General features: G+C 39.7%; 2 protein-coding genes across 2 annotated transcripts; both read right to left on the bottom strand.

Moving 5' to 3' along the window:
* Positions 1-577: 577 nt before the first annotated feature.
* Positions 578-7,167, bottom strand: LOC137258323 (neuronal acetylcholine receptor subunit alpha-7-like). The gene is made up of 7 exons (XM_067795958.1): positions 6,841-7,167; positions 5,114-5,439; positions 4,373-4,515; positions 3,859-3,903; positions 2,878-2,987; positions 1,559-2,097; positions 578-1,237 (listed from the first exon to the last, which is right to left on the bottom strand). The coding sequence occupies exons 2-7, from the start codon at positions 5,166-5,168 to the stop codon at positions 924-926; spliced, it is 1,206 nt and encodes a 401-aa protein (XP_067652059.1). The 5' UTR covers positions 5,169-5,439; positions 6,841-7,167; the 3' UTR covers positions 578-923.
* A 2,769-nt stretch (positions 7,168-9,936) lies between these two features.
* On the bottom strand, positions 9,937-18,568 carry LOC137258764 (neuronal acetylcholine receptor subunit alpha-7-like). The gene is made up of 6 exons (XM_067796452.1): positions 18,454-18,568; positions 17,518-17,660; positions 17,277-17,321; positions 11,876-11,985; positions 10,704-11,239; positions 9,937-10,335 (listed from the first exon to the last, which is right to left on the bottom strand). Exons 1-6 carry the CDS (start codon positions 18,542-18,544, stop codon positions 10,070-10,072), a joined length of 1,191 nt encoding a protein of 396 aa, XP_067652553.1. The 5' UTR covers positions 18,545-18,568; the 3' UTR covers positions 9,937-10,069.
* Between the last annotated feature and the right edge of the window lie 8,579 nt (positions 18,569-27,147).

Below are 27,147 nucleotides of genomic sequence, written 5' to 3' on the forward strand. Positions count from 1 at the left end.
CAGCACAGTGGGCATTTTAAAAAAAATACCGTAGTTGTGTTGTTCCAGTTTAGCGTTATATGATATGATAGCAACCCTTTCACCTCTTTAGCAATAATATCATTTTCAAGCTAAATAGATTCTATAGGAATAACGTTCTTTTAGTTCGAATATTAACCCATGAAGATCCCGGTTAGAATTGATCTTCAGTAACCCATGTTTGTCGTTAAGGTGACTAACGGGACCGGTACGTGGTCAGGCTCGCTGACTTGGTTGACACATGTCATGATTATATGTTCTGATTACGTAGATCACTGCTCATGCTGTTGATCACTGGATTGTCTTGTCCAGATTCGATTATTTATAGACTGCCGTCAAACAGCTGGACTAAACTCATTCACTCAGTAGTTTGTTTATATGTTTTTAAGCACTTCTCTCATTAGTATTCAATACTGAGAACAAATCCATGAATTTGCTGTACGATGACATGCAGCAAGCCTGACCAACGGATCCAATAATTCTAAACTGTAATGCCACGGATTCTCTCTTAGATGTACATCTCATACGGATGCCCGAACATAAACACAAACACACAGCGTTACCGACAAAGAAGAAAATAAATACATTCAGACAGAACTTGCCAACGAATTCCATCGATGCATAATAACAGAACTATGATAAGTGTGGTGGATATGCTCTTGATATTTTCTGAGATCTCGGACTGTTCTCAATAGTGGCAATATATCATATGACGCCATTCTGTAACCAGTCATTAGTCCGCCTAATATCAACTTAACACCTTCTAACGTAACACTGGTTATCATCAAAAGTGCTAAAACTGTTCACACTTCACAAGTTATAAGACGATAAGTGTCATCACATCAGATTGGCTCCTGACACCACAGCGTTCAAGCAAAGGGAACGACAATGACATTGACGGGTTTTCATCGAGACATCATTAACGCTCCGAACACCATCGTGATCATCGTGGTACACACTAATGAGAAACCCATACACAGTTTGCCAAGGAATGTTGCAACCATCGCCCATGTCGTGACAGCTGTATCACTACTCTTCCTTGTTTCTGGAGCATTGCCGTCAACTTTTGAGTAATTACAAGTTGGTTTCTCATGCTGGACAATTTTGCAAAGCCATCTGGGAATTTTATCGTGAGAGGTAAGCCTGTGTAGAAACAATATTATGACGTTGCAGCACACAGTTAGGAGACTGATGAACACTTGGAAAGATGTCAGCAACACTGAAACAAAATTGGAAAGACAAATTTCAATTTCCAGATCGGTTACATAAAATGTACCAAATCTTAGGTTTAATTCTGACTTCTTTTCTAGAATCAGCCCAAAAAACATACTATTTTTGTTTCATGTTAATATAGGATTGAACGAGTATTAGACTTCCTGTTACTTTTCTGTAGAGCTTCATAACAGTCGACAATAAATATAGTTGGCCTCATGCCATCTTAAGAAAAAAAATGTACGTTGTCAGTTGTCATTGAATGTTAATAAATGTCACTTCATCATGATCGTATACATGAAATCATAAGGGAGAACATATGCATTACCGAACAATGACATATGGTTTGACAGCTTTGGCAACGTTTCGTAGATGGATGACATGAACACGAAGATAGAGAGTAGGGATGTGATGGCCAGTGTGGTCTTCTCCCCGCTGTCTGCAGGAACCAGGAAACTCAGTGGACTCAACAAGGGGAATACCAGGAGCGGTGACACCAGACACAACCAGTAGAAAGTTGTCCTCCGCTTCAGAACAACCCAAAATGCTAATCCCTCTAACGTTTCATTTGTTATGTACGTCATTGGAAAAAATGTCTTTTGAACCCATGAGTCTGTTATCTCAAACTCCCCATTCTCTGTGTATGCATCCAAAGAAATGCCTCTGGTCGAGTAGATTTGTAGACTTGCATTTGATGTCATCCAGGAAGTAATATTCACAGAGCACTTCTGTGTGTCAAAGGGAAAGTATTTAATGTTTACAGTACATATTGTAGTAGCGATGAACCCAGGCTCCCACAACACATGACCACTGGACTCAATGACAACTAAACTGTTTCCGTCACCCATCTTCTTTTTGGATGTGATGCTGCAATAACGAATGCAATGATTACTTTACAAATGATTTGATTTGCTTCTTGTTTTACGCGCCAATCTTAGCAATATTTCAGCTATATGGAGGTAGTCTGGAAGTAATGGTTTGTTTGTTTGTTTGCTTGCTTGCTTGCTTGCTTGCTTGCTTGTTTGTTTGTTTGTTTAACGCCACATTCAGCAATATCTATTCTATATGACAGCAGTTCTATAAATAATCGAGTCTGGACCAGACAATTCAGTGATCAACAGCATGAATATCTATCTTCGCAATGGCATGTGTAAACCAACTCAGCGATCTTTGACAATCTTTAGTTACCTCTTACGACAAGCATGGATTTTTTAAAAACAATTCTATCATGGATCTTTGCAGGTGGAGTTGAAATCAACATTTATTGGTAAATGAACACAATTTGAGTATACCTCCAGTAACGTCATTGCAATGAAAGTCGAGAATTGAACCTCCAGATTGTACTCTTATAGGACTACTGAATGAATAATTTCTGAACAAGTGCAACATTTAGCAAAACGTGGCTTAATAATAAAGGTAAAAATCATCTGTTTGAACATTTGCAAGTATACAGTGGAAGCTGTCAAAACCGACATCTGTCCAGTCCGGCAAGTTGTCAACACCGGATAAAAATCTCAGTCCCATACATAGCTTGTACATTTACCATCAGTTCTACAATCAAGCGCTTATTTGTTTCTTCAGTCCCAATGAGTGACGGTTTATAAAGCTTCCACTGTGTTGAAATTCATTTAAGAATGATTAACTTACTCATTGTTGATGACATAGTCAGGCTTCCATATTCTATTTTCGAGGACAGTGATGTATTTTATTCCATTATAGTCAGAAGCGTTCCATTGCAGAAATTCGTCTGTCCAATTCTGAAAGATACATGGCATCCAAAACTATGTTCCACGGGACATACCGCTCGTGTGAGATCATGTGATATCACCTAGAAGATATCGTTTTGACGGTAGATCGTGTACAGTGCCCTGACAATGCTGCACTGCACGGCTAATGGTTGCACTGTGTTGAGGGTTGTACATACTTCATTGAAAACTAGTGAAGAATTATTTTTTATGGTAAAGACAATCCCACCCTATATGTCAAACATACCAAGCATTTGTAATATTTGTAACTTTATCAACTCGAGTTGATACATTTGATATCAGTAGACAATTGGGTGAGGCAGTCTTTATATAAACGTGAGACAAAAATACAAAAATCCACATCCATTAAAAAATCTCCGGCCTCGACTTTCCAACTGTGACTATATCATGAGATTGTGAACTGTCATGTTTGGACCAGACAATCCAGTAACTGACACCATGAAATACACGACATAGTGTGTATGTATGTGCTATATACTGCATTAATTTGAGGGTATCCTGACCCAGCAGTCTGACATAAGCATTTTAGTAAATTTGTCATATCACATTCGACCCACATACGTTTAAAGTGGTTCAGATCTGGGGACAATAACAAACCAGCGAACCTAACCATCCTATTCTGGGATTTTTCACAGGATACGAGAATGATATACTAGCACCAGTTCATCAAATGCAACTTGGAGCTATAGAATAAGTTGTACATACCAGTTTGACCTAAAGGTGTTCACAGAAAATATTATGTACATATCGTACATTGTACATAATGAAGCCATATCCTAAACATGCAAATAAAATTAAAAGTCAGTGACTAAATAATAACTAAGATTAGGGTCTAGTGTATAAAACAGGCTCAAGAACTTACGATGCTGAAATGGCCCAAAGACTTCATGGCCTGCGTCTTCATGTCCTAAAACAAAGTGAGAGAGTACAGTGGAACCCGTTGGGACTGAAGAATTAATCCGGTTTCGACAATGTGCTGGACTGTAGAACTGATGATAAATGTACAAGCAACGAATCGGACTGATTTTGTGACGGTGTTGACAACGTGCTGGATTGGGCAGATGCCGGTTTTGGCAGGTTCCAGCAATATCAAGGCGAGACACCAGAAATGGCTTCACACCCATGGCTTCATTGTACCAAAGTGGGGACATGGATACCTGTTAAGTCTGAACCAACTCAAAAGGTTCAGCAAACATGACTGTTGTATACATTTTGTAGGATAGAATCTCAGGGGTGTAAACAAGCACAGCAAATTCCAATTCATTCCCATCTGTGGGCAACAAGGAATGCGTGTACTTCTAAAACAGCAACAAATCAGATACTAAATATACATATTATCATTGCAGCAGTTAACAACTGTTCTGTCTAAATCTTACCAAAAACTCCAGTTGTTTCATCCAAAAGACAGCATTTATTTTCGTCGGAATAGTCTGGTTGTATGTAGGACGGACATGTACGTCGTAGTCGGAAAAAATAGTGGCTGTCAAGCGTTTTATATCCTCTGACGTGTATGGTGTCACTGTAATGACATACCGGTAACACAATCATCAACTTAGCGGTCAGGTGTTTGGGTCCTCAATACAATCAAACTAAATCAATGAGTGGGTGCAGTTTGACGCCACCTATATAGAAATGTCCCCAAAAAGGTTACCTGGAATGGGCGTGACACTTTGTTCCTGTCACAAGAGAAAGCTTTACCCATGGTTCCCCACCGATCTCGTGTTAGAAGGAGCAGAATACGTTTACAACAATCTGGTTACAGATGCAGTCAAGGTTACAGACACACTCTGAACCTTGGTTACAGTTGAATTAGTTACAGTTAAAGTAAGGTATTGAGTTACAATTAATCTTTCCTGCTTACAGTTCCGCAAGTAAAACATGAATAATTTCATATAGCGTTATATTCTTATTGGTACATAGTTACAGCCCGCTAGTTACGGCTACACGTGCTGTCAATGCGTAGTGGCAATGTTACAAGTTACAGCTACGTCAGTGGTAACATATCCTCACAGTGTACAGAACTTTGAAGCAACACCTGCGCTCTGGTGTTACACCTGCATTTGGCGTTAAACTATGGCAACATACGGAACACAAATTCATGGAAAGATTGCACTTACCTCCTGTACTGACCCATAACAGTATAAACCCAGTAAGCCAAGCACGGGCCACCATTGTGCTGTACTGTTGAAGAGCGTCAGCAGCGAACGCTTAGATTCACCGAGCGTTCTGTTCTTCGTCAAATTCGCAATGGGAGCCAGCATGAATGATGTATATTCATCTGAATGGTATTCGATGACACAGTATATGCCTCTACCGTGTGTAATCGATTGATCTGGTTGTATTAAAAACGACAAAATCCATTCTCATAATCACTAGCGGTCTTCATTAAAAGCCACTGTTACAATCCGTGTTACCATAAGCACGTCATGAAAGACCAACAGTCCTGAAACAATCAGATATATGACAGAAGAGATATGAAACAAAATATACATGTTATAAACAGAGATATACACATATACACTGGGTGGGAATGGATAGGGTTACGATGTTACATCAAATGGCCAGATGAAGTACCGGCTGTTCAAAGGAAACTAGTATGATATATAGGCTATGAAAGAACAAAACTGGAGCTCAGCCCCTTTACCATATGTCACGTCAATATATGTACACATGCAGCGGAGCATTTATCATTCAATCATGTATACTTAATTTCATTCACACATTTATGCTCACTTCATCAATTCATTAAATTAGATTTACATGTATACGACACACTGATATTAGTACTGATGTTATATGTCCGTTTAAACCTTATATATAATGCACTGAATACACACACACACACACGTGTGTGTGAGAGAGAGAGAGAGGGAGAGAGAGAGAGAGAGAACACCCGAAGAGGTAGGAGATGTATAAAAGATGAGTTCAGATATTTCTTCTTGGAAAAACTCTGTTATGTCTCCACAAGATCTTTCGCCGTTCAACAGCTCTTCAGGTGGTTACTAAAAACTAAGTGTCGTCATAGTCGACGAACAACTGTAATCGATATGTCGTAGTATGTGGGGTAGTTCTGTTCATGAAGCAGTAAAATATACTCACAAGATGTCACGGTGTCACGGATTTGTTGCAATTGAGGGCCATCTTGGCAGCAAGATCGGCCATCGTATTCCTAGAGAGGCCTACGTGGCTTGGTAACCAACTATGATTGAACAAGTTCCACATCGAGTCAGTCAGTGTCAGTGTTTGTATCTTGTGAGTATATTTTACTGCTTCATGAACAGAATTTTCAACTACCCCACATACTACGACATATCGATTATAGCTGTTCGTCGACTGTGACGACACTTAGTTTCTAGTAACCACCTGAAGAGCTGTTGAACGGCGACAAATCTTGTGGAGATATAACGGAGTTTTTCCAAGAAAAAATATCTTCTTCTCTTTTGTATACATAGTTCGTTGACGTCTTTGAGTGGCATTTTAGAAGCTGGGAAATACAAAATAGACAACCTTTAGTAAAGAAGCTGTTATCCATAAATATTGTTTTGATCTATAAAGACAAAGTGTACGGACATCAGCTTCTATAATTCCATAATGAAGAAGTTGTTATCCATAAAGTTTGTCTTTTGGCTATAGAGACAAACTCTTTGGACATCAACGTTTGTAATCTCTTCGTAATAAAGAAGTTGCTATCCGTAAGTTTGTATATTTCACATAAGCATTAGCAGAAATCGAATCCTCAATCCCATGCAATCATATCTTGCATACAAATACACAATATATTCCCACAGTAAATATAATTTCAATTAATCGATAAAATTGATAAATCGAATGATTAAATACTGACCTTATGATACGATCCAAAGCTAAAAACCGTACCTTCAAAAACGTTAAAGGTAAACTTCTTCAATGGATGCGCATTAAAGGATCAAACACTTCCCATGGTACCATGCTTACATCCAAGTTGGCATCCAACCCACAATGGCTTGAATTGAGAAAACATTCTTAGAAACAGCACATGCACTAAGCATGCAGTAGGCATGTGTTGTACAGTAGATCAAGTTCAGTATTCTGTATATTGATGTGTCGCGTGCAGTGTTCTCTGGGCTAACTCGGCTCTAGCTTGTAACACAGAAATCCTCCCTCTCTCACGGCGAAAACCTGACTTTCTAATGAGCTCATGCCAGCACCTCTTTGACCTATGGGGAGAGGGGGAATTCTCGGCGCTCAGGCATTGATGCTTCATAATGGTCTTACAGGGACGTGACATTGGTACGTGTTTCGTCTCAGTAGGTAGAACATCTTCAGGATGCCTAGCCTGTACATAACTGATAAGAACCCATCCAAACCAGAGGGGAATTAGTACAGGGCATTGGTGTCGGTTAATGTTTCATGTTTTATCATGTTATCGGGTGTAACACATGGATACGCAGCGGGGAGGCGGGTGATTGCTGTTGCTCAGCATTTAGGTCGTATGAATTAAGTTACAAGTACAGTGCGTGTGTTGAGAGCGGTCGAGCGGATGCAGGAGTGAGGGATTAATTTTCATGTATCATGTGACTATAGGTGGAACTACGTTAGCTTGTTTACACGCCGTTGACAGCTAGGTGTGGGGTGGGGGTTAATGACTTCGTTTCTGAGTTACATAAAGAACTTGAAGAACATGCAAGCCTGAAGTTCGTCACATCAAAACTTCACTGATGCCTGTTATGCCACAGATTATTTTTGACACACTTTTGCAGTGATGCTTACATGGACTAAATAAAACTTGGCACCGTTTCTGTTAATTATCGCACAAACCAAACTTGGCACAAGTTGCCCTCTCAGTTTATTTTTCTTATTCTCATGACTATGTTACTGGTACTAATAGGACGACGGGCAGCAAGTCAATAGGTCAGTTCGAAAGGAGGAATTCTTCCCTGCGTCTACTTTTGCAAGTGCAGCTGTCCGTAGGGCTCAACACTCTGCCAGATAGTGCCTGGTATTGAATGGAACAGCGCATTCCAGGAACTCTCAAAAAATGTTGGGTTGGTAGTGGAAGAGTAAATGAATGAAGTCGAGGATGCTCCCTATCTTGGGAACGTTGCAATCGGTCCTAGAATACCGAATCGCATTAACCTTTACTCACAAATGTATGTCATTTTCGCTGCTAATCCAGGAATACTCATGGATTCGGGACAGATTCGGGACAGATACTTGACATGGCCGAAACATGGAACACGTGTTCATCGATGCAATTGCACGTACAACAGACCGATATGTTTGCTTAAGGTCTGTACTGAACAGTACTGGATGTAGAGTAAATTTTATCCCTCCAATAAGCAAGACGAGATAGATGAGATGACATGGGCACGGGTTGTCTAGAGGGACAAGGTGTCATGATTATTTGTGTTATATTGAAAAAGATCTTATAATCTTCGCTTTATAACTTTCTGCAAGTCTAACCCTTCGGGAGCAAGGGTATTGATAATGAATTTGCAGTTTTTATTAGAATCAAAATGGGTGGTGCTGGTTATGAATTCCACACGACCCAACTGATCTTGTTAATTCGTTCCACTAGAAAAGCTGGCAGTATGATAACGGTACCGAAACGTCGCTCTGACAGCATCTCACCCATCAGAAAATGGGTACCCAATGGAATAAGTCATGTAACCACTAACCTTCTTGCGTCTAATGGGCAGCTTGGGTTAACTGGAGTAATAATAAGATTGTTTGGGCGCTTCGAGCATGCATTGTGCATGGAGTAATGCGCATGATAAATGGACAATTATTATTATATTATTATTGTTCACAATTTCGCTTCAGACGTACCCTCCCTATTATGCATACAATGATCATGTAAGTCTACATCCAAAACGTTAGGCTGTAGGGCGGTCATAAACCCCACTGTCTCTCTAAATGTAAACATCAGCGATTACACGTGTACCAAAACCACGTGAAACATGAATGGATGTGATGGTGAAAATAAATCATTGCATTATTGATATTATATTCTAGTAATATTCAAACTTGAGTGGGTACGAAATATAGTATTCCATTACTGACAATATATTATAATAATATTCAAAGCACGATCACATCGTAACTGAAGAATATACACCCTGAAACATCAAATAACTCGTTACAGGTGTGGCAAGAGGTGGAGCACGTGTTCAATAAAAAATAATATTTTTCATACATTAATTCAGGAATCATGGTCAAATATCTGAAGGTAATTATAGTATTCATGCTCTCTCAAAAACCACGTCAGGACGAAAAGATCCTGTTGTTTACATCTGTCATCCGCAGCTTCAAAGGTACAAGAGGACATGACAAATCAGTGCAGGTCGGATATTTGCAACTTTTTCAACTCTTGGTGATATATTTGGTAGCAATCTGCATACCAAAGAGTAAGTCGAAATTTAATCATCAGTCAGTGACAAGATGGAAATACACACAGTGCACTCTACAATACATTCATAGAAATGAGTGGTAGTTAAATTAAATAAATAAAATTAACACAGTTTCTTTTGCCTGTCTTGCAAAACAAAGTCGGCTTCTCAGTTTATAGTGAATTATTCTCACAACAGGTACTTATGTTATGACGTACAGTCAGCAGGCCTGACAAATGGATCATTTCTGAGGGCACGTCTTCCTACCCGAGTTCTTCAAGACCAAGTACACCCCACAATGACACGGGTTCTCTCATAAGTGTACATCTTAATTTAATATACACAGATGACCTTACACTCAAGCAGACAACACTACACGTAGACTCCAAGGACGAACGTATGATTATAGAACAGTGTGTTCAACATGTAATGTGGTAAGATAACAAACGTGATAAATAAGCTCATTTCTGAGAGCATCTTAGACTGTTCTCAAACGTAGCATATATTATATGACACCATTCTGAATCCATGTAATATCAAACAAACAACTAGATAAATAAACTGATGGACATCACAGTGTTGCAACTGTTGATACTCTACAATAAAACCCCGATAATCGTCATTACATCAGTTATCAATAGTTCAGATTGACTCCTGTCACAACAGCGTTCATGTGAAGGAAATAACAATGAAATTAACGGATTTTCATTGAGAGATCATTAAAACTCCGAACACAAGGGTGATCACTGTAGTACAGACAACTGAGAACCCCAGACACAATTTGCCTAGGAATGCAGCAACCATCGCCCATGTCGTAGTCTCCGGAGAAGATGTTGGCTTGTCATACTGGACAATTTTGCAAAGCCACGTAGGGATGTTGTCGTGAGAGGTAAGCCTGTGTAGAAACAATATTATGACGTTGCAGCACACAGTTAACAGACTGACGAACTCTTGAATTGATGTCAGCAGCACTGAAACAAAATTGGAGAGACAACTAACAACTTCAAATTCGATAGCATGTTATGTTTCAAATCTTGAGAAGAATATATGGACTATATTCCAGACTGTTTTGACATAGTAACAACCCAAACATGTTCTGTGTTAGTTTCATATTAATGTGGGATTCAAAAGATAATAAAGCAGACTTACTGCTTAATTTGATGGCTCAAGTTCAAATACAGTTATATTGCTGTAAATATATTGAAAATATATTAAAAAACTTTCGTCGTATTTTCTGCGGAGAAAGAGTTGATAGCTTTATGACAGTCTACAGTGAATACAGTTTGTCTGATAACATATTTATAAAAACACAGTTATGAAAAAGGGGCATATGTCTTACCAAACAATGACAGATGGTTTGACAGCTTTGGCAACGTTTCGTAGATGGATGACATGAACACAAAGATAGAGAGTAGGGATGTGATGGCCAGTGTGGTCTTCTCCCCGCTGTCTGTAGGAACCAGGAAACTCAGAGGACTCAACAATGAAAACGTCAGGAGAGGTGACACCAGACACAACCAGTAGAAAGTTGTCCTCCGCTTCAGAACAACCCAAAATGCTAATCCTTCTAACGTTTCATTTGTTATGTACGTCATTGGAAAAAATGTCTTTTGAACCCATGAGTCTGTTATCTCAAACTCCCCATTCTCTGTGTATGCATCCAAAGAAATGCCTCTAGTCGAGTAGACTTGTAGACTTGCATTTGATGTCATCCAGGAAGTAATATTCACAGAGCACTTCTGTGTGTCAAAGGGAAAGTATTTAATGTTTACAGTACATATTGTAGTAGCGATGAACCCAGGCTCCCACAACACATGGCCACTGGACTCAATGACCACCAAACTGTTTCCATCACCCATCCTTTGGGATGTAACGCTGCAATGAAGAATACCAGAATTACTTTAGTGAGTGCAAATGATTTAAATATTTCAGCTATATGGTGGTGGTCTAGAAATAATTGTTTGGTTTTTTTGCCTGTTTGTTTGATTGTTTGTTTAACCAGTTTTAACGACCCAACTAACTCTGCAAACATATAACCGCGTGTGGATCAGACACTCCAGTAAGTAACACCTCCAGAAATTAACACACATCGATCTACACATTTGTGAAACGATGACATGTTTCAACCAAGTCAGTGAACCTGACCATCCGATCACGTTAGTAGCCTTTTACAACTACGGGTTACTGAAGATTATTTATTAGCCTGATCTCACGTGTGGTGAAAAAATTAACAACAACTTTCTGAGTATGTTAAGAATGAGCATAATTTGAGAATACCTGCAGCAACACCACTGCTTTGAAAGCTAGATTTTCCAGATTGTACTCTTTTTGGACGATTGAATTGTCAAATTAATGAGAAAGTGCTCATTTTCTGAAGCAACCTTTAACATAATACAAATTATTAATATCAAAGGTAGAAAATACATCTACCTTACACTCCTGGAATATCTGTGTACACATGTGTAAACATTTGCAAACATATAGCAATTCATTTGAGAAGGATTTACTTACTCATTGTCAATCATAAGGTCTGGCTTCCATATTCTATTTTCGGGGATAGTGATGTATTTCACGCCATTGTAGTCAGAAGAATTCCACTGCAAAACTTCGTCAGTCCAGTTCTAAAAAGTAACACCGAAATATAATGAAGTTATTCGTAACATGTGATACATAAACTATTTCCACAAAATCTCGATCTGTAAACGATCTCCATATGATCAGTTAAACCAGTGATGGACACCATGGAATACGATGTCGGAACATGAGTCTGTAAATCACTATTAAATAACCACACACTGGAAGTTTGGTAAATACTTGATTTTCCGCTGAATTTGTCGCAGTTTTGAAGTAGGTACGTCCTTTGTGGTGATCACGTGACAAGCGACACGCTAGAGGACGAAATGGCTAACACGGCTGTCGATGCGTGACCTATATTGTGATCAAGCTTCTCACTGAGGGAGGGTGGGCGTTGAACGCTCTACTTGAGGCGTCTGCAAAAGCCATCAATGAATGGAGGTTTTTTTTCTCCGGTTCCCTGAGCCAAAAACCAATTCAGAAAAATATGACAGGTGGTTACGGGCTTGTTGTGTAGAGTCGATAACTTTGGTCGACACAGCATCGCCCATAAAACATACGTTTGCTCCCTCAACTCTGTTGGAGGGCGTTGATCAGCCCCCGAACACATGGATCCCATGAAAACCGAATTTTGAAGACAGGGTGCGGAGACCTGCACCATGAGACAAGGTCCCTGAATACTTCTGCCTGATTGCCCTTCGTAATAAGGATCCCATATGTCCCAGCAGTCAGCCACCAGATAAGACAACTCCTTCAGCAGCAAGCAGGTACAGACGTCCTGTTTCAGAAAGGGAATTCCATCTAAAACATCCTCCAAGCCACAGGCAAACCCCCATCCACAACTAAAGAGGAACAACTAAAGACTCCAAATCCGCAATAGCCGACCACATCCAAGCCAACCCTAACCATGTCATCCTATGGGACAACATCCAAATCCTGGAAACCAATCGCTCAGACTGTAAGATTAGGATATCATCAGGATATCACCACCTGATAAAGCATCGCCACTAATCCACCCATACCCCGCCCACGCTTCTATGCTCCCTTTTGTGCATTGTAATGACAGCCAATCAATATGTACATCACTGTGTACATTTACCTTATCTGCTCAACTCACTCACCAGCAATCCAGTGTGCATCTACCTTTTCAATTGTATATGCACATTTGCTGCTATGTATATATATTTTCCATGTTACAAGTCCATCTATCACTTGCTCGATAACGGTGTTAGTACCTGCACCGAAACGTCGCACCCATTACAAGAAGTTGACTATCCATAGAACTTGGTTTTCCTTCATCTATACAACTTCTAAAATGCCTTTCAAAGATGAAACGGGTAGTTATATAATTTAATAATGTAGGATCTGGGTAAGAGTTTCTCACGTTCCCCCATCCCACATAATATTCTTAGTACATTCTTAGCAGCATGTAGTCTGCTGACAGAAGCATTGATGCACTTCAGTCCACGTCATTACATAAATCTTTATATGCATGTGTACATTTGATAACTTTCTGTCAGATTCAGAGAAAGATATTTTGTCATGTATTATTCTAACAAAACTAACATACAGTTATTCCTTTTTAAGGAAATACCAACAGCGCAGCATGAAGGATGTGGCCGAGCTGTGACAACATTTGGAGCCCTCTTGTAAGTCCTTTATCTATTTGGTATAGCTCCCCGTACAGTCAGCCGTTACCCAAGACATGGGTAGACTTCTTGTATATAGAACTTTCTTTTCTTATGAAATGACCAAATCAGGGTGGAGTAAGACATGGTCTTCCTGAAGCTTTTAAACACTTCATAAAGACAGCCGGTATAATAGCTTTTTTGTGCAACGACCACCTCTTCCTTCGTCTCAAAGGATTACATGTCCCAATGTAAAAGTCACAATGCATTCAAGGCACTAGATGCTTTGTCCCCCATCCGGAGCCTTTACCTTTGTATCATAGTTATGGTCAGGTTCTGCATCTGATCACAGATTATTTCAGCATTCTGGATTCCTATACCAAGTCAGCCATGGGGATAACATAATGGCTGACAGTGTTGTCATGGTCGACAATTGAGTAGCTTTGCAGTTACAAAGATCAGGTCTTGCCAGTGATCGCATTCATGTTACACGGGCTATTGGTCGTCTGAAGAATTTTGAATTTCTACAAGGTATCCTACCTTTGAAATCATTCAAGCTCAGAAATCCAAGTGTCAAGCCGTGTGTACAGCTTTGTGACTTGATAAAGCACTGGTTAATTAAAGATAGTGTCTATAAGTACTTTGTACTTAACCTTTTTTAAAGACTTATTGTATATTATTTTCAACATTCCGAAAAAACTATACCTGGACTTCTGCAAACGTTATCGTCTGGAATTATGTTTCACTGCACCATCAACAGCAAAACCATGCTGTGCATTAATTTTAACATGACTGAAACATACTGCGAACAACAGCAACAACAACGGAATACTGTATATGAAAAGGTCACATGTATTAACTTTTAGACATTTTCAAATGTGAGTCTGGTTTGTTACAAGTGCATAAGGTAGGCACTCAGTCAATAGCGTGACAAGACATTAACAATATGCGTTTCACACGGGTAGTGCCAAATGTACTGTATTTTTGTGTTCTAAGAAACCATATATTTCATAAAGAACTTCTGGTCGTACAGATTCCTATGATATACAGACCATTATCATCTGGAACTCATCCTACACCATTAATAATACTAATGCATATCATGTGACTTATAAGGCTGCAACGAATACTCTATGTTGCAAATATATGTGTCAATTCAGAAATACAATAATGATTGATGACCAATATGGAACCCCCATGTTGACTGTTAATTTGTCATACTATACAAATGGATCACTGTTCTCCACATCATGTATCTGTCTTCACCGGGAGCCAAAGCATTACTGCATATTTCTTACACATCTGTCTTCACCGGGGGCCAAAGCATTACTGCCTATTTCTTAAACATCTGTCTTCACCGGGAGCCAAAGCCTTACTGCATATTTCTTAAACTTGTAGCATTTACAGGAATACATGTGCATGGTTTAATAGGAATTTGTTTGACAATAACAGATAATCCAAATTTCTGAACTATAATGACTCGAAACAACAACCGATGATGTTTTTACAAAAACGTATTGAACTATACATAAATGATGAATTAGAGTATTATCGTGAAATTTTAACGTATGAATAGCTCATTTCTTTTTAAAAAGCTTGTTACCTCTTGGAATCTATGACTTCAAACATATTTGACTGTAACACGTATGACTTGCATGGTTGTATTGCAGTTACCTTTCTGAAAGTGATGTGCAGCCGATGTGCAAAAAACGCATGTACAAGTATTCAAGTTTATGAATCAGTTGGCTGAAATATACTACACTGACAACATGGATACCCTGTGTGATGAAAATGATACGGTCACATTCTTGAAGTTCATAAAAAAAGTTTGCCTTGGATTTGGGCAAAATACTCTGATTGCTCTGATAAATGCCACACACCAGCAGTCATTACACAACCTTTGTCCATGGCAGCTTCTCTTGGAGATTTCAGTCTCAAGAAATGGGGGCACTTAACCTCAAGAAATTTGGGTGCAAGTTTCTCCGTGTAAGTGCAGCGGACAATGCAATCTGTGGAACATCCAAGATATGGCTCATGAGAACATAATATGGGACCAGGAATAATTACTTTAAGATGACAATGTCTTTTCTCTCCACTCTAGCATATATTGACCTTGCAACACTTTCTTTCTTCCTACCCCACTCAAGGGACGCAGACCTTCTGGGGGTGGAGAACGATGCCCATTACACAATGTGAGATCTGTGGTAGGATTAGTGAGAAATGTGTTATTCCATGACAGGATGCGTCGAAATGGGGAAGCAGTAATGACACCATTTCTCATTTCACTTGCATTATTAAGCGAAGCTGTAGGTTATTGACATTTTACAGTAATATGCAATGCAAAATTGTCTCCTTTTAAATTTATAATATTTGCAGCATTTTCTATTCACAAAAAAGACGTTTTGGACCCTTGATTCTCATTGTTTACTACAAGCATTGATTCACTATTGCATATTGGTTTCCATATTTGTCAATAGCAAATAAAAATACATGCAATGAAAACCAATAACCAAAATATCTGCCAAGAACAGTGGTTTTGGTTTTGGGTTACTGCACATTCTTACATACACACTGACACTCACAAACACACACACACACACACACACACACACATACTGACAATAGGCAACCTTCACCTTTCCGGACTCTTTGTTGAATAGGAACCACAGATCGTAAGCTGGTTTCCCTTTTCACCTAGATTTCCCAATGTGACTTGACTCGCTGACATGATCGGATACCACTTCCAAAACATGACCATCGAAGTAAAGACGGTAATCTTCAGAAAACTCCTTCAGTTTCTTCCGGTTGGAAATGACAAATAAAATATTGAAGGTCTCATACAACCCAAATTCGGGAATACGAGTGAAATCATCCGACAAAACATGAAAGGGTCCGTGAACTCGCATCCTAATTCCTGAAGGCGGGCTGTAACATCTCTGTGAGGTTAGTCAAGTGTCCTGCCTGGTCCTCTTCCAAATTCAGTTCTTTCACGCAATTTCCTAACGCAGTAAGCACTTCTTTGTGGTATCCGGTAGTGGCAATGCCATATGCCTCAAGAAATTGTTTTAGTTTCGGCACTATAAAGATCTGGAAATGGATGTTGAAGGAATATCAACACGAAGAAAAGCTGCCTCCTACTGTATGGAAGCCATTATGTGACGATAGCGTGTCCTTTGTCGCGTCATTGGCAACGGTTGCTATGGAAAAACAGCGAGAATATCAGAACATCTCGCGAAGCGGAAAATGGACTGTTACAGGTGTTCAGATATGGTGACATGCATTAACGCTTTACATGGCAAGACTCATGATGAAAGCAAGGAATCCCACACCTAATTCCTTGCTTTCATCATCATGAGTGTTGACATGCATCACCAGAGGATGATCATCCGATAAATGGGTGTGTGCAAGGGTACACGATAAAATTCTATCATGAAGACTCTCTACACAAATCAGACCCCGCCCTCCGATTAATACGATTAAGAGAGCAAGCGTGGGTGGTGGGCTCTGTTATCAGACGGTCAGGACTCTGGAAAAGGAAATAACTAGTACTGCTAAGCAAAAGCACTGGTGTCTTTAACCTTGCTACCATCACTTAACTCTGAGCTCCAAAGTTTCTTCAAGCGAGGCATATATTCGCCAAGAACAAAAATCGGCTAGTAAATAATAACTAAGATTAGAGTAGAGTGTTCAAAACAGGCTCAAGAACTTACCATGCTAAAATGGCCCAAAGACTTCATAGCCTGCCTCTTAGTGTCCTGAAACATGAAGCGAGAGAGTATTGTTTTACGCCTCTCTAAGCAACATATCAGCAATATCACAGCAAGAGAAACATGCTTCACACTTGGTCCCATACCCGGGTCTCCTATATCTCAGAAATCATCTCATCACACTGAATGTTAAATCGATATATTGTCAATGCAGCGGTTAACTGTTGCAGGGCGTCGATCTTACCAAAAACTCGAGTTGCTTCATCCAGACGACAGCGTTGATCTTCGTTGGAATACCCTGATTGTAAGTAGGCCGGACATGGACGTCGTAGTCAGCAAATATAGTGGCTGTCAAGCGTTTAAGGTCCTTTGACGTGTATGGGGTTACTGTAACGACATAACACACAGGTGTCAGACTAGAAGTCATCACGTTGTAATTTTTTCAATGCAATTGATCTAAATCATGGAGTGAGTATGGGTTGACGCTGCTTGTATAGAAATATTTCAGCAAGAGACGCCAAGAATGAACGTTTAGTTGTGGTATGGTATCTTAGTGAGTGATTGTATAATTCTACAAACTTGTAGAGATGCAGTTAGTTTTTCCTGATTACAGTCACAAGTATCACACAAATATTTTGTGTAACAATAGAGTGTTGCTACTGGTTTGGGTACGTATTTCATTCTGAAATTTTACAAGATGATGTACGTGAGCGGTATGTTAAGTCAGAGTAACATCTTGGAAATATATTCATGAAATGAGAGCACTTTTTCAAGCAGTGTTACAAGTTACATCTACGTCAATGGTTACAGTGAGTGAGTTTAGTTTTGCACCGCACTAAGCAATATTCCAGCCATATGGCTGCGGTCTGTAAATAATCGACTTTGGACCAGACAATATAGTAACCATCAGCATGAACATCGATCTGCGCAAATGGGAACAGAAAACATGTGTCAACCAAGTAAGCGAGCCTGACCGCTCGATCCCCTTAGTCGCCTCTTACGGCAAGCATGGGTTGCTGAAGGTCTATTCTACCCCTGGACCTTCACGTGTTACGTCAATGGTTACAACTCCTCACAGCGTCACAGACCGATATAAATGGTTGAAGCGTTCCTTTGTTTCATCGGCATTTGGCGTCATGCTACCCTGTTGAAAATACACTAATGAAAAGAAAACACTTACCTCCAGTATTGACAAATAGCAACACAAACCCCCAAAGCAGAATACGAGCCATTGTTGAAGTGTACCGTTGAAGTGCTGCAGCAGATGACATTCAGTTCTGTCGAGCGTTCTGTTCCACGTCTCAACCCTCAATGGGAGCTCACGTTAACTTCCGTATGAATAATGTATCTTATTCTGACTGTCACTGAAGGACACAGTATATGCCTACACGTTGTGTAATGGATGTTTCTTTAATTGAAAACGACAAAATGCATTCCCACATGGCGTGTTCTCTTTTTGCCGGCAGGTATTGTTATGGGATTAAGAGCGGTGGACCGCAAACCAAACGCATTCAGGAATCTTGTCCCTGTTGTGATGCAGCCGCAAAAGACAACACACGTCAATGTGTTAGTAAATGACTAATTATACATTAACGGAAGTAACTGTGCGCAACATTAATTTGCATAAAATTAAAGTTATTCACGATTATGAACTCAGTGACGTTTTGCATGCTTTTTGGCACCTGAAGTTCACATACTTAAATTTGAAGAACGGTTGATGACTCTCTTGCCTCTGAATGAGGTGGAAAACAAGTTTGTCATGACACGGCTTACAGAAAATCAGCGGCTGTGCACCTAAGGGTATGCCGGAAACTGGAATGATTCAAAATGAACTTGTCAGATATGTTCGTGTCTATCGAAACAACCTCATCTCAAGAGAGACATTTTGAAAATAATGGAAACACGAGAGATTTCCCGACCCACCTGGGAAACCGATTCAAGACTGTCAGTTTAACTGCTCGCATCATTCCTGGCTTACGTCCAGTCAGTACCAGGCCTCTACGGAACCGGCTGAAGGAGCACAACATCCAGCAACGACGACCTGCAGTAAGCCCAGTTTTGCACTTGCGTCAGCGACAGGCGACGTCTTTTCTGGTGCAGACAGCATCTAAGATGCAGGAGACAAGTTCGGAATCGTGTTTTGTTCACTGACGGGTCGAGAGTTCATCTGGACATATCCGATAACAGAGCAAGGGTGTACAGACGACGAGATGAACAGCCTGTTTGCCCGTACGTTGTGCAGCTTCGTTCAACGTCTTTCTAGCGGAAACGCTATGTTTTAAGCAGACATCGCATCTCATGGTCGGACACAACTTGTCATTGTCAATGGCAATGTGACAGGTCGGCGATACATGGATTTAAGCGCTGGGCCATTCATTCAAGGACAGAGCCGTAACTCCGCGCCAGGATGTTGATGCCCATCGATGTGTCGCTGTGCCATGTTACATACATAATTGTCGGAGTTGCTACCAGCCCCTTTTATCCCTGTGAAAAACTGTTCTAATATACGTTTAACTTCGGCAAAGGTATGAGCTGTTTTGTATCAAAGGCATGTTACTCAGCGGAGAGAAAGTATTTTTACAGCCACAATATCCGTCCCCGAAGGTACAGAAGAAAAGTCTACGTGCTGTGCTTATTTTGAGTAATGATGTTCACATCTCTCCGGGCCTCCAACACTGCCAGAAACAGTGTCTCTATCACTTGACAATCTTTCCTTTCCCATATTTCATCTTCAGAAGAAGAAATAGTTTCCAAAATAGGGAGATGCAAATGCGTCAAAGATTATTTCTCCAGTCCATGACGAAGCAGCATGACTAAGTGAGAGACGGTCGCTATCACGACAGCGTCTCTTGTAGCGATTCCTCGTAATTATTGTAAAGGTGTTCAAGTTTCCTTCTGTCCTGCATCGTGGAAGTTCAGTACGAGTCCAATTGTATACGTGCGGTTTTCCCCCCTACTTTCTCGAAACCTCCTTTCTCGAATTCCATTTCACATAATATTCATCTGATTCATTATTTTACCATTTACTGCCAGTGGAATGCTTTTTGGCAGCTAACTGACAATGACTATTACCGATGATTGCTCCTTCATTCTTCCCTACAAGGTTTCGCATCGTGCTGTCATCGTAAATGACCAAATAATTGTAAGACATAACGCCAGCGGTCATTCCACACACCGCTTTGATGTTACAATTACGTATAACTTTTGCAACGTACATAACACATAGAAATATGATGTATTGTCCTAATTTGTGCAAGAAGGAATTTCTGCTGTGACTTGATAAGACGAACTCTTCAATGCCTTCCAGTCATGTAATTACAATTTATAACGTAAGAAACACTTGCCTCTGTGAAAAAGTTTTTATTATTTAATAACGTTTTTTATGCATTTTTCCCACTTCACCGTGTACCCAGTCGTTCTGTCTCGTTGTTGAATCAGGAAATCTATATTTGTTTCCTGTGAGTGTAAACTATTACACCTCTCACTTGTTTCTTTATTATTATTGCCGAAAAACGTGTCCCATTATCTTAAATTTCTGATTGGACATAATGCATAGATTTTTTTCATAATTTTTGTGTGTATTAGTTGTACTTATGCATTGAACTATTTGTGCATGTTGTATTTAGTTTCGTTTAGAACTAGTGAGGTCTTACGCCTCTTTTAGCAGTTTTTCAGCATTATAACGACTGAGGAATCGAACCCGGGTTTTCGCTTTATCCACTTGGCTACCCCACAGTCTGTCAATAAGCTTAAATGGCCATTGCGTAAATGTTACTGGAATTTCAAGCAGGAAAACTGAAACGAGTAAAAACGAATGGTGCGGCAGAGTAGCTGTACCATTACTTAACTGGTTATCAAATTATTAAGCCTGAGGAGTATTCACACTCCTATCGCTATCACGTTGTTGTTCATTTTATTACCACGTTTATCTGTTTCAATAGGCGGGATATCAAACTGTGATCTAATTAAATATATACCAAGGGGGGGCGTTCCAAAAGGTTCAGTCCGAGATTGGGGCATTCTAGCATATTCTTTGCGTGCTTCACCTTGAACTTTGTATTCGATTTTGAGGCATATGACTGCTCAGTGTAACTGTTGTAGTTTGACAGTGACCTGGAGACATACAGGGGCAGTTACCGAGATATGTCTCATGTAGAGTATCTCACGTGGTACCATGTGTTGGTGTCTAACAATTGTTACGAGTGTGTATTGTCTGTATATTTTTGTTATTAATTCAGTATTAATTATTATTGGGTCACAACATTTAGTGTTTTGAATATTAATTATGATGGGTCACATTTCGTTTTAATAGCTGGACAACACTTTTAGCTTTCTGGTTTTCCTGAATTCATCTACTCCTAGTTTTTTATGTTTACTTCCGGGAGACCTATTCGAGGGTATTCTACAGTGTTGACGATGTTCGTTTGTGTCCGAACTTTCGGGAAATGACTTAGTTTATATATAAATAGGCTGGTTGCCGTGTTGAAGGGACACTCATACTCATTTACGTTACTGCCAACACTTGAAATCCCGTCAACGCCTGAATCTACATTATCTGTTGTGGCACCGATCGCTGTGTTGACATTCTGCCATAGTTGATTCTCTCTCACACCAAGACTTTGCTGAGTTTGCTACATTGTATTTTGTGACCCATTGACTTAGATTTTGTCTCTCTTGAATTGTACTTGAAATCTGCATTGTTATATGGACTTGTGACTTTGTATACCTTGCTCTCGTTGCATAGTAACAGAATTTAAACGTAAACGACTTGTCTTTGTTCTGTTTTGCTGGTTTACAAGGGGATTTCTGAAATTGTTTTCACGGTAAATTCTTAACCGTAACACAATGTTTACCAATCAACGATGAATTGAATGCAATTCATGGATAAAATTAATTCAATCATTACATACTAGCCATTGGATATTACAGCAAACACCTCATATGGGTCATGTAACGAGGTCATGTCACGGCTCACACCAGTAAACCGCAGTGCAAAAGCCTTTGGACAAAGAACTTACTGGAACTAAATTTGATGTACAATTCTAAATGTCTGCTGTATGAGATTTTGGGTTCGTTTGTTGTTTGACACCGGGAATATTCCGGCTATATGACGACGGTCTGTAAAAATAATTGAGTGATCAACATCATGAGCATCGATGGACGCAGTCGGGATACGATGTCAACAAAGACAGCGAGCCCGAGCACCCGACCCCGTCATTCGCCTGTTACGCTAAGCATGGGTTACTGAGGAACAATAATTATTCTAAACCGGATCTCCACGGATTTCTGTATTAGTTACCAGGTTAGGCTGTTCAGAAAAAAATACGTTTGCGTATTGTGCTTGTTTTTGAGCAAGGAGGGGCACTTCTCTACATTACACTTCCAGAAACTGTGTCTCTGTCACTTGAAAATATTCCCTTTCCCAGATTTAAGCAGAAGTAGTTTCCAAGACAGGGCGTTGTAATACGTCAGAAGTCTATTTCTCCAGTCCATGATAAAGTATCATGAACATGGGGGGGATCGTCGCCATCATGACAACACGTCATTATGCCATCCTGATAATAGCGTGTTCAAGTTTCGAACCCAAAAATCCTCCTGTCCCGTATAGACCCGTGAAGGTCCTGGGGTAGAACTGGCCTTCAGAAACCAATGCTTGCCATAAAAGGCGACCGCCGCCATATGGCTGGAATATTGGAATATATTCTAGTACTGTAACAAGTTTACATATCCATGGGTGTTGTCACTCCTACTTTCTAGAAACCTCATTTCATATGATATAATATGAATTTGATTCACAATTTTGCTATTTGCTCATTGGAATGTCTTTCGGCAGATTCCTGTCTTTCCTGAAATCTGCTGTACAAGGTTTCGCAGAGTCCTGTCGTGGTAATTTACCAGATAATTGAAAGAAATAACTCGAGCGGTCATGTCACACACCGCTTTGATGTGATATGTAACTTTTTGCTAAGTATATCCGGAAATCTGATATGTTGTCCTGATTCGTACACGAAGGAATTTCTACACAGGCTGTGATAAGACAAACTCCCAAAGGTTTTCCAACCACTTAAATGCGATTTAATGACTACAAGAAATTGTTTGCTCCTGTGAAAGAGACGACAGCCGTTGTGATAACTTCAATACAGTTTCGTGTGTGCGGTGTGTGGGTTGTTTTGTTTTGTTATTTGCCTTTTCTTGTTTTTTGTTGTTGTTTTGTTTGTTGTTTTTTTTGTTTTTGTTTTGTTTTTTTGTTTTTTGGGGGGTTTTTTGTTCGTTTTTGTTATTTTTGTTTTTGTTTTTGTTTTTGTTTTGTTTGTTTTTTTGGGGGGGAGGTTGTGTGTGTTTTTGTGTATGTGTGTGGGGTTATTTTGTTTTGTCTTGTTTTGTTTTGGGGAGGTTTGTAGGATTTCTTTATTTGTTTATGTGTTTTCGAGGGAGGCGGGGGTCTCACTTTATCACAATGTACCCAGTCGTTCTGTCCTTGTTGAATCAGGAAATATACTTTTGTTCACGTGAGTGTGATCTAAAGTGATCTATATATCTCACTTGTGCCTTTAATCTTTCTATTGTCGAAAAAAGTGTCATATTATCTTAAATGTCTGGCTGGTCAAACGTCATAGGCTGTGTATAACTTTTGTGTATCAGTTACACGTCGATATTTCAAATGCATGTACATGGTGTCTCCGTAACAAAAATATAGACATTTCGCATGTTTAGATCTGTCAGCGATTCAATTAGAGAGGTTTGGAGCCGCTCTTACCAATACTTCTGCAACATAATGGCGGAGGAAAACGGAAACAGGCTTCACAAATTACACGATGGGGGGAATCGAACGTGGGTTTTTCGAACGCTTTAACCACTAGATAGCTTTGGTAGCCAGTGCATATAGTTACAGGTAATTCAAGCAGGATCATCAGGGATTGCCAGGATATTGAAACGAGTAAGAATAGCGCGCCACTTCTTAACTGATTATCGAGTTACAAAGCCTGTGGAGTATTCATAGTCCTTTCGCTATCACATTTTGCTCTGTCGATCTTCATTCCATTAGCTCATTTATCACGTTTATCTACTGGTGTACTAATGAAATGTAAACTATAACACAATTGTTGTTCCCATGGATCCAATCTGAGATTAATGAGATGAGACTGGGACATTTTAGTCTATTCTTTAAGTGCTTCGCCTTGAATTTTGTATTCAATTTCGAGGCAGATGATCATTTAGTGTAACTGTAGTCAATGACCCCGACACATATAGGGACAGAGTCACCGAGGAGATGTGTCTCATATGTCTGGCGTGGAATATCTCGTGGGATTACTTAAAGTCAATTTGTGGAGATTATGAGAGAGAGGTGTGATTAGTAATATAACATGCATTAATATCTGTGATATTAATAAAATAAAATTTCATTTCTAATGAATTGCTGATCGCTTTGTATTTATTAATCGCTCAAGTAAACGAGGGATGCAGCTTCCACAGGGGCATTCCACTTTCTATCAAGCTTTATCAACTATGATCTCTGATCTTCGCTAGATTGTTTCGTTCGCGGGTGTCCGGAGAAGGCTGTAAATAGCTTCTGCTGTATTAGTTGGTGAATAGCGTCTCCTGTCAAAATCATGCTCCGTATGGGGATATTTAGAAAAAACTCATAACATATGAAGTGATAAAGGTTATGTTTGACATCTGTTTTCTGGATGATACTTTCATGATGGTCACGGCAATAATTTGCCTTATCTGACCTCTTATCGTTGTGTACTGTCGGCGTACGCTCAAATATACAGCTGTAGGAAAGATGCCTAAAAACAGTTTTACCCTGAGAGGGAATTACGTTCCATTTCATTCAAAGTATTTTTCATCCACCTTCATTTTAGTCTCAGTATGTATATTCTTTTATTCTCTGGCTAATGGTCTCAATAATCGCCAATTATGTGTACCCATCGCTGTCAGTGTGCGAAATAGTTTCGAAATTTTACGAGCCAGTCCGGCTAGGTATACCTGAAGGTTACTAGCCCACAACATAATTCTCTATTCCGTCCTTTCAATGTTCATCGCATGATGAAGATTTACATGAGGCAATAAACTTGCATGATTTAAAAGTCTGTTATACCTTACAAGCCCGAGAGAGTGATATATTTACAAACTAACGAGCCAGTCGGACTAGTGACTGTTGCGATTTACTGGATTTTTACTAGCCAGGGGCTCGCGGGTCATTGGATATTTCGCGCAATGATGTGTCGGTCTATGCAAGTACTAGGGGCGTTCAATACGTTTTGCAACTAGTTTAGTAAGTGGCGTTGTAGTTTTGCATGAAAACGCTCTGAGTGACTCTACATCCCAGATCTAGCCCCTTTTTGTACCGGCAAATTCATCTGAACAACATGGGCCAATCTGCCCAACGCAGAGTCGTGATTAAAGGGCCATTCTGCGGATGTTTTTGAAAGTGGTATTAAAAGCTTGAGGAAAAATGGATGAAGTGAATTGGTGTGAATGGAGATTGTTTTGGAAAAATGTGAGTGCAAAAAAATGTTTTTGCGACTTTGTCGTATGTTGAGGTTACAAATTATTTTGAACGTCCCTCGGAGCAACAATACCCCATGGTCGCTTGGTCTGCAAATGTCATAGTGCAGTATAGTACTATTAATAGAGGAAATTACTAGACTTTAGTTTAGAAACTGTGTGTTTTCCTGACTTTTGTTGACAGATTTTGCAGTCGAGCTTTAATAGTTGTAGTGCATATCACGGTATGGCTGGAATATTGAACTATTTGTCTTAATTCAGTCACTCACGTATGAAGTTTCGACAAGGATACCACGGACTGATACCATCAATAGCATCAATGTCCAGCATCAATGTCCAGCATCCTTGACTCACCTCATGTCCAGCATTGATACATGGATACTTGAGATTATGGTGGACATAAAACGTGGAATGAATCTATTAATGCTTTAACAAAATTTCGGATAAAATGGAGTTATAAAAGGTCGTGCACAGTAACGTTTAGCGCTTAACCAATCTCCTGACAGAATCACAGTTGCAACATGTTGGTTCCGTGGGATGCGGATCGTAGACTACTGCAGGGAACATGCGTTTAGCGGAAGGCGCCAATACTGTTTGGATGAGGACCGACCATGGATCAAGGAACTACTAGAATGTGATCTAAACGTGCAGGATGTCCTTGTATGGCTCAGGAACAAATCGGTTGCTAAGTCAATGTAAAGCAGTTACTGTTTTACCTATACGCCGACATAAAACATGATATGATATAACAGAGCTACAAATAACTTTTTGGGTCATTGAACTTATGTACACGCTTGTGTTAATCTCAAACGGCTGTTCTAATTTTTCTTTGAGAAACGTAACTCAGTTGTTTTGCCATTTTCCATTACTTGTTAACATTTAATAGAGTTCAATCATTGGTTTACGTGTTTCGTATTTATGATTGTTCTGTAATGCGAGAAAAGATGCGAAAGACTGCAAGTTTCCAAAATCATGTGCTGAAATACAACCTCTCAGTATAACTCAGTTATTTTATCTATTTTGTGTTTGTACGCAGGTAGGATAAACTATATTGAGTATTTACAAATATTCAACCATGCTTGTTCCGAGCGTTATTTGAGCGTCCCCCGACATATACTGAGGGAAAGACATAAGGGAACACCACTTCATGGCAGTGTTCCTTTATTTATTCTCAGATTTCCTCCCACAGTGCTATTCAAGGCTGGTGATGAAAACTGGAAAATATCAAAGGCACACTTCAATTTTCCTGTGTTCCCTTACCTGTTTCTTTCAGTATATTTGCGTAATTTATCGGATACATGAAATGATGATGAACCACAACGTTAGGCTCGTCATTCTTTAACTGGATCATGAAAACAGGGGA

The sequence above is a fragment of the Haliotis asinina genome, chromosome 12 (genome assembly GCF_037392515.1).
Source record: "Haliotis asinina isolate JCU_RB_2024 chromosome 12, JCU_Hal_asi_v2, whole genome shotgun sequence".
Lineage (NCBI taxonomy): Eukaryota > Metazoa > Mollusca > Gastropoda > Lepetellida > Haliotidae > Haliotis > Haliotis asinina.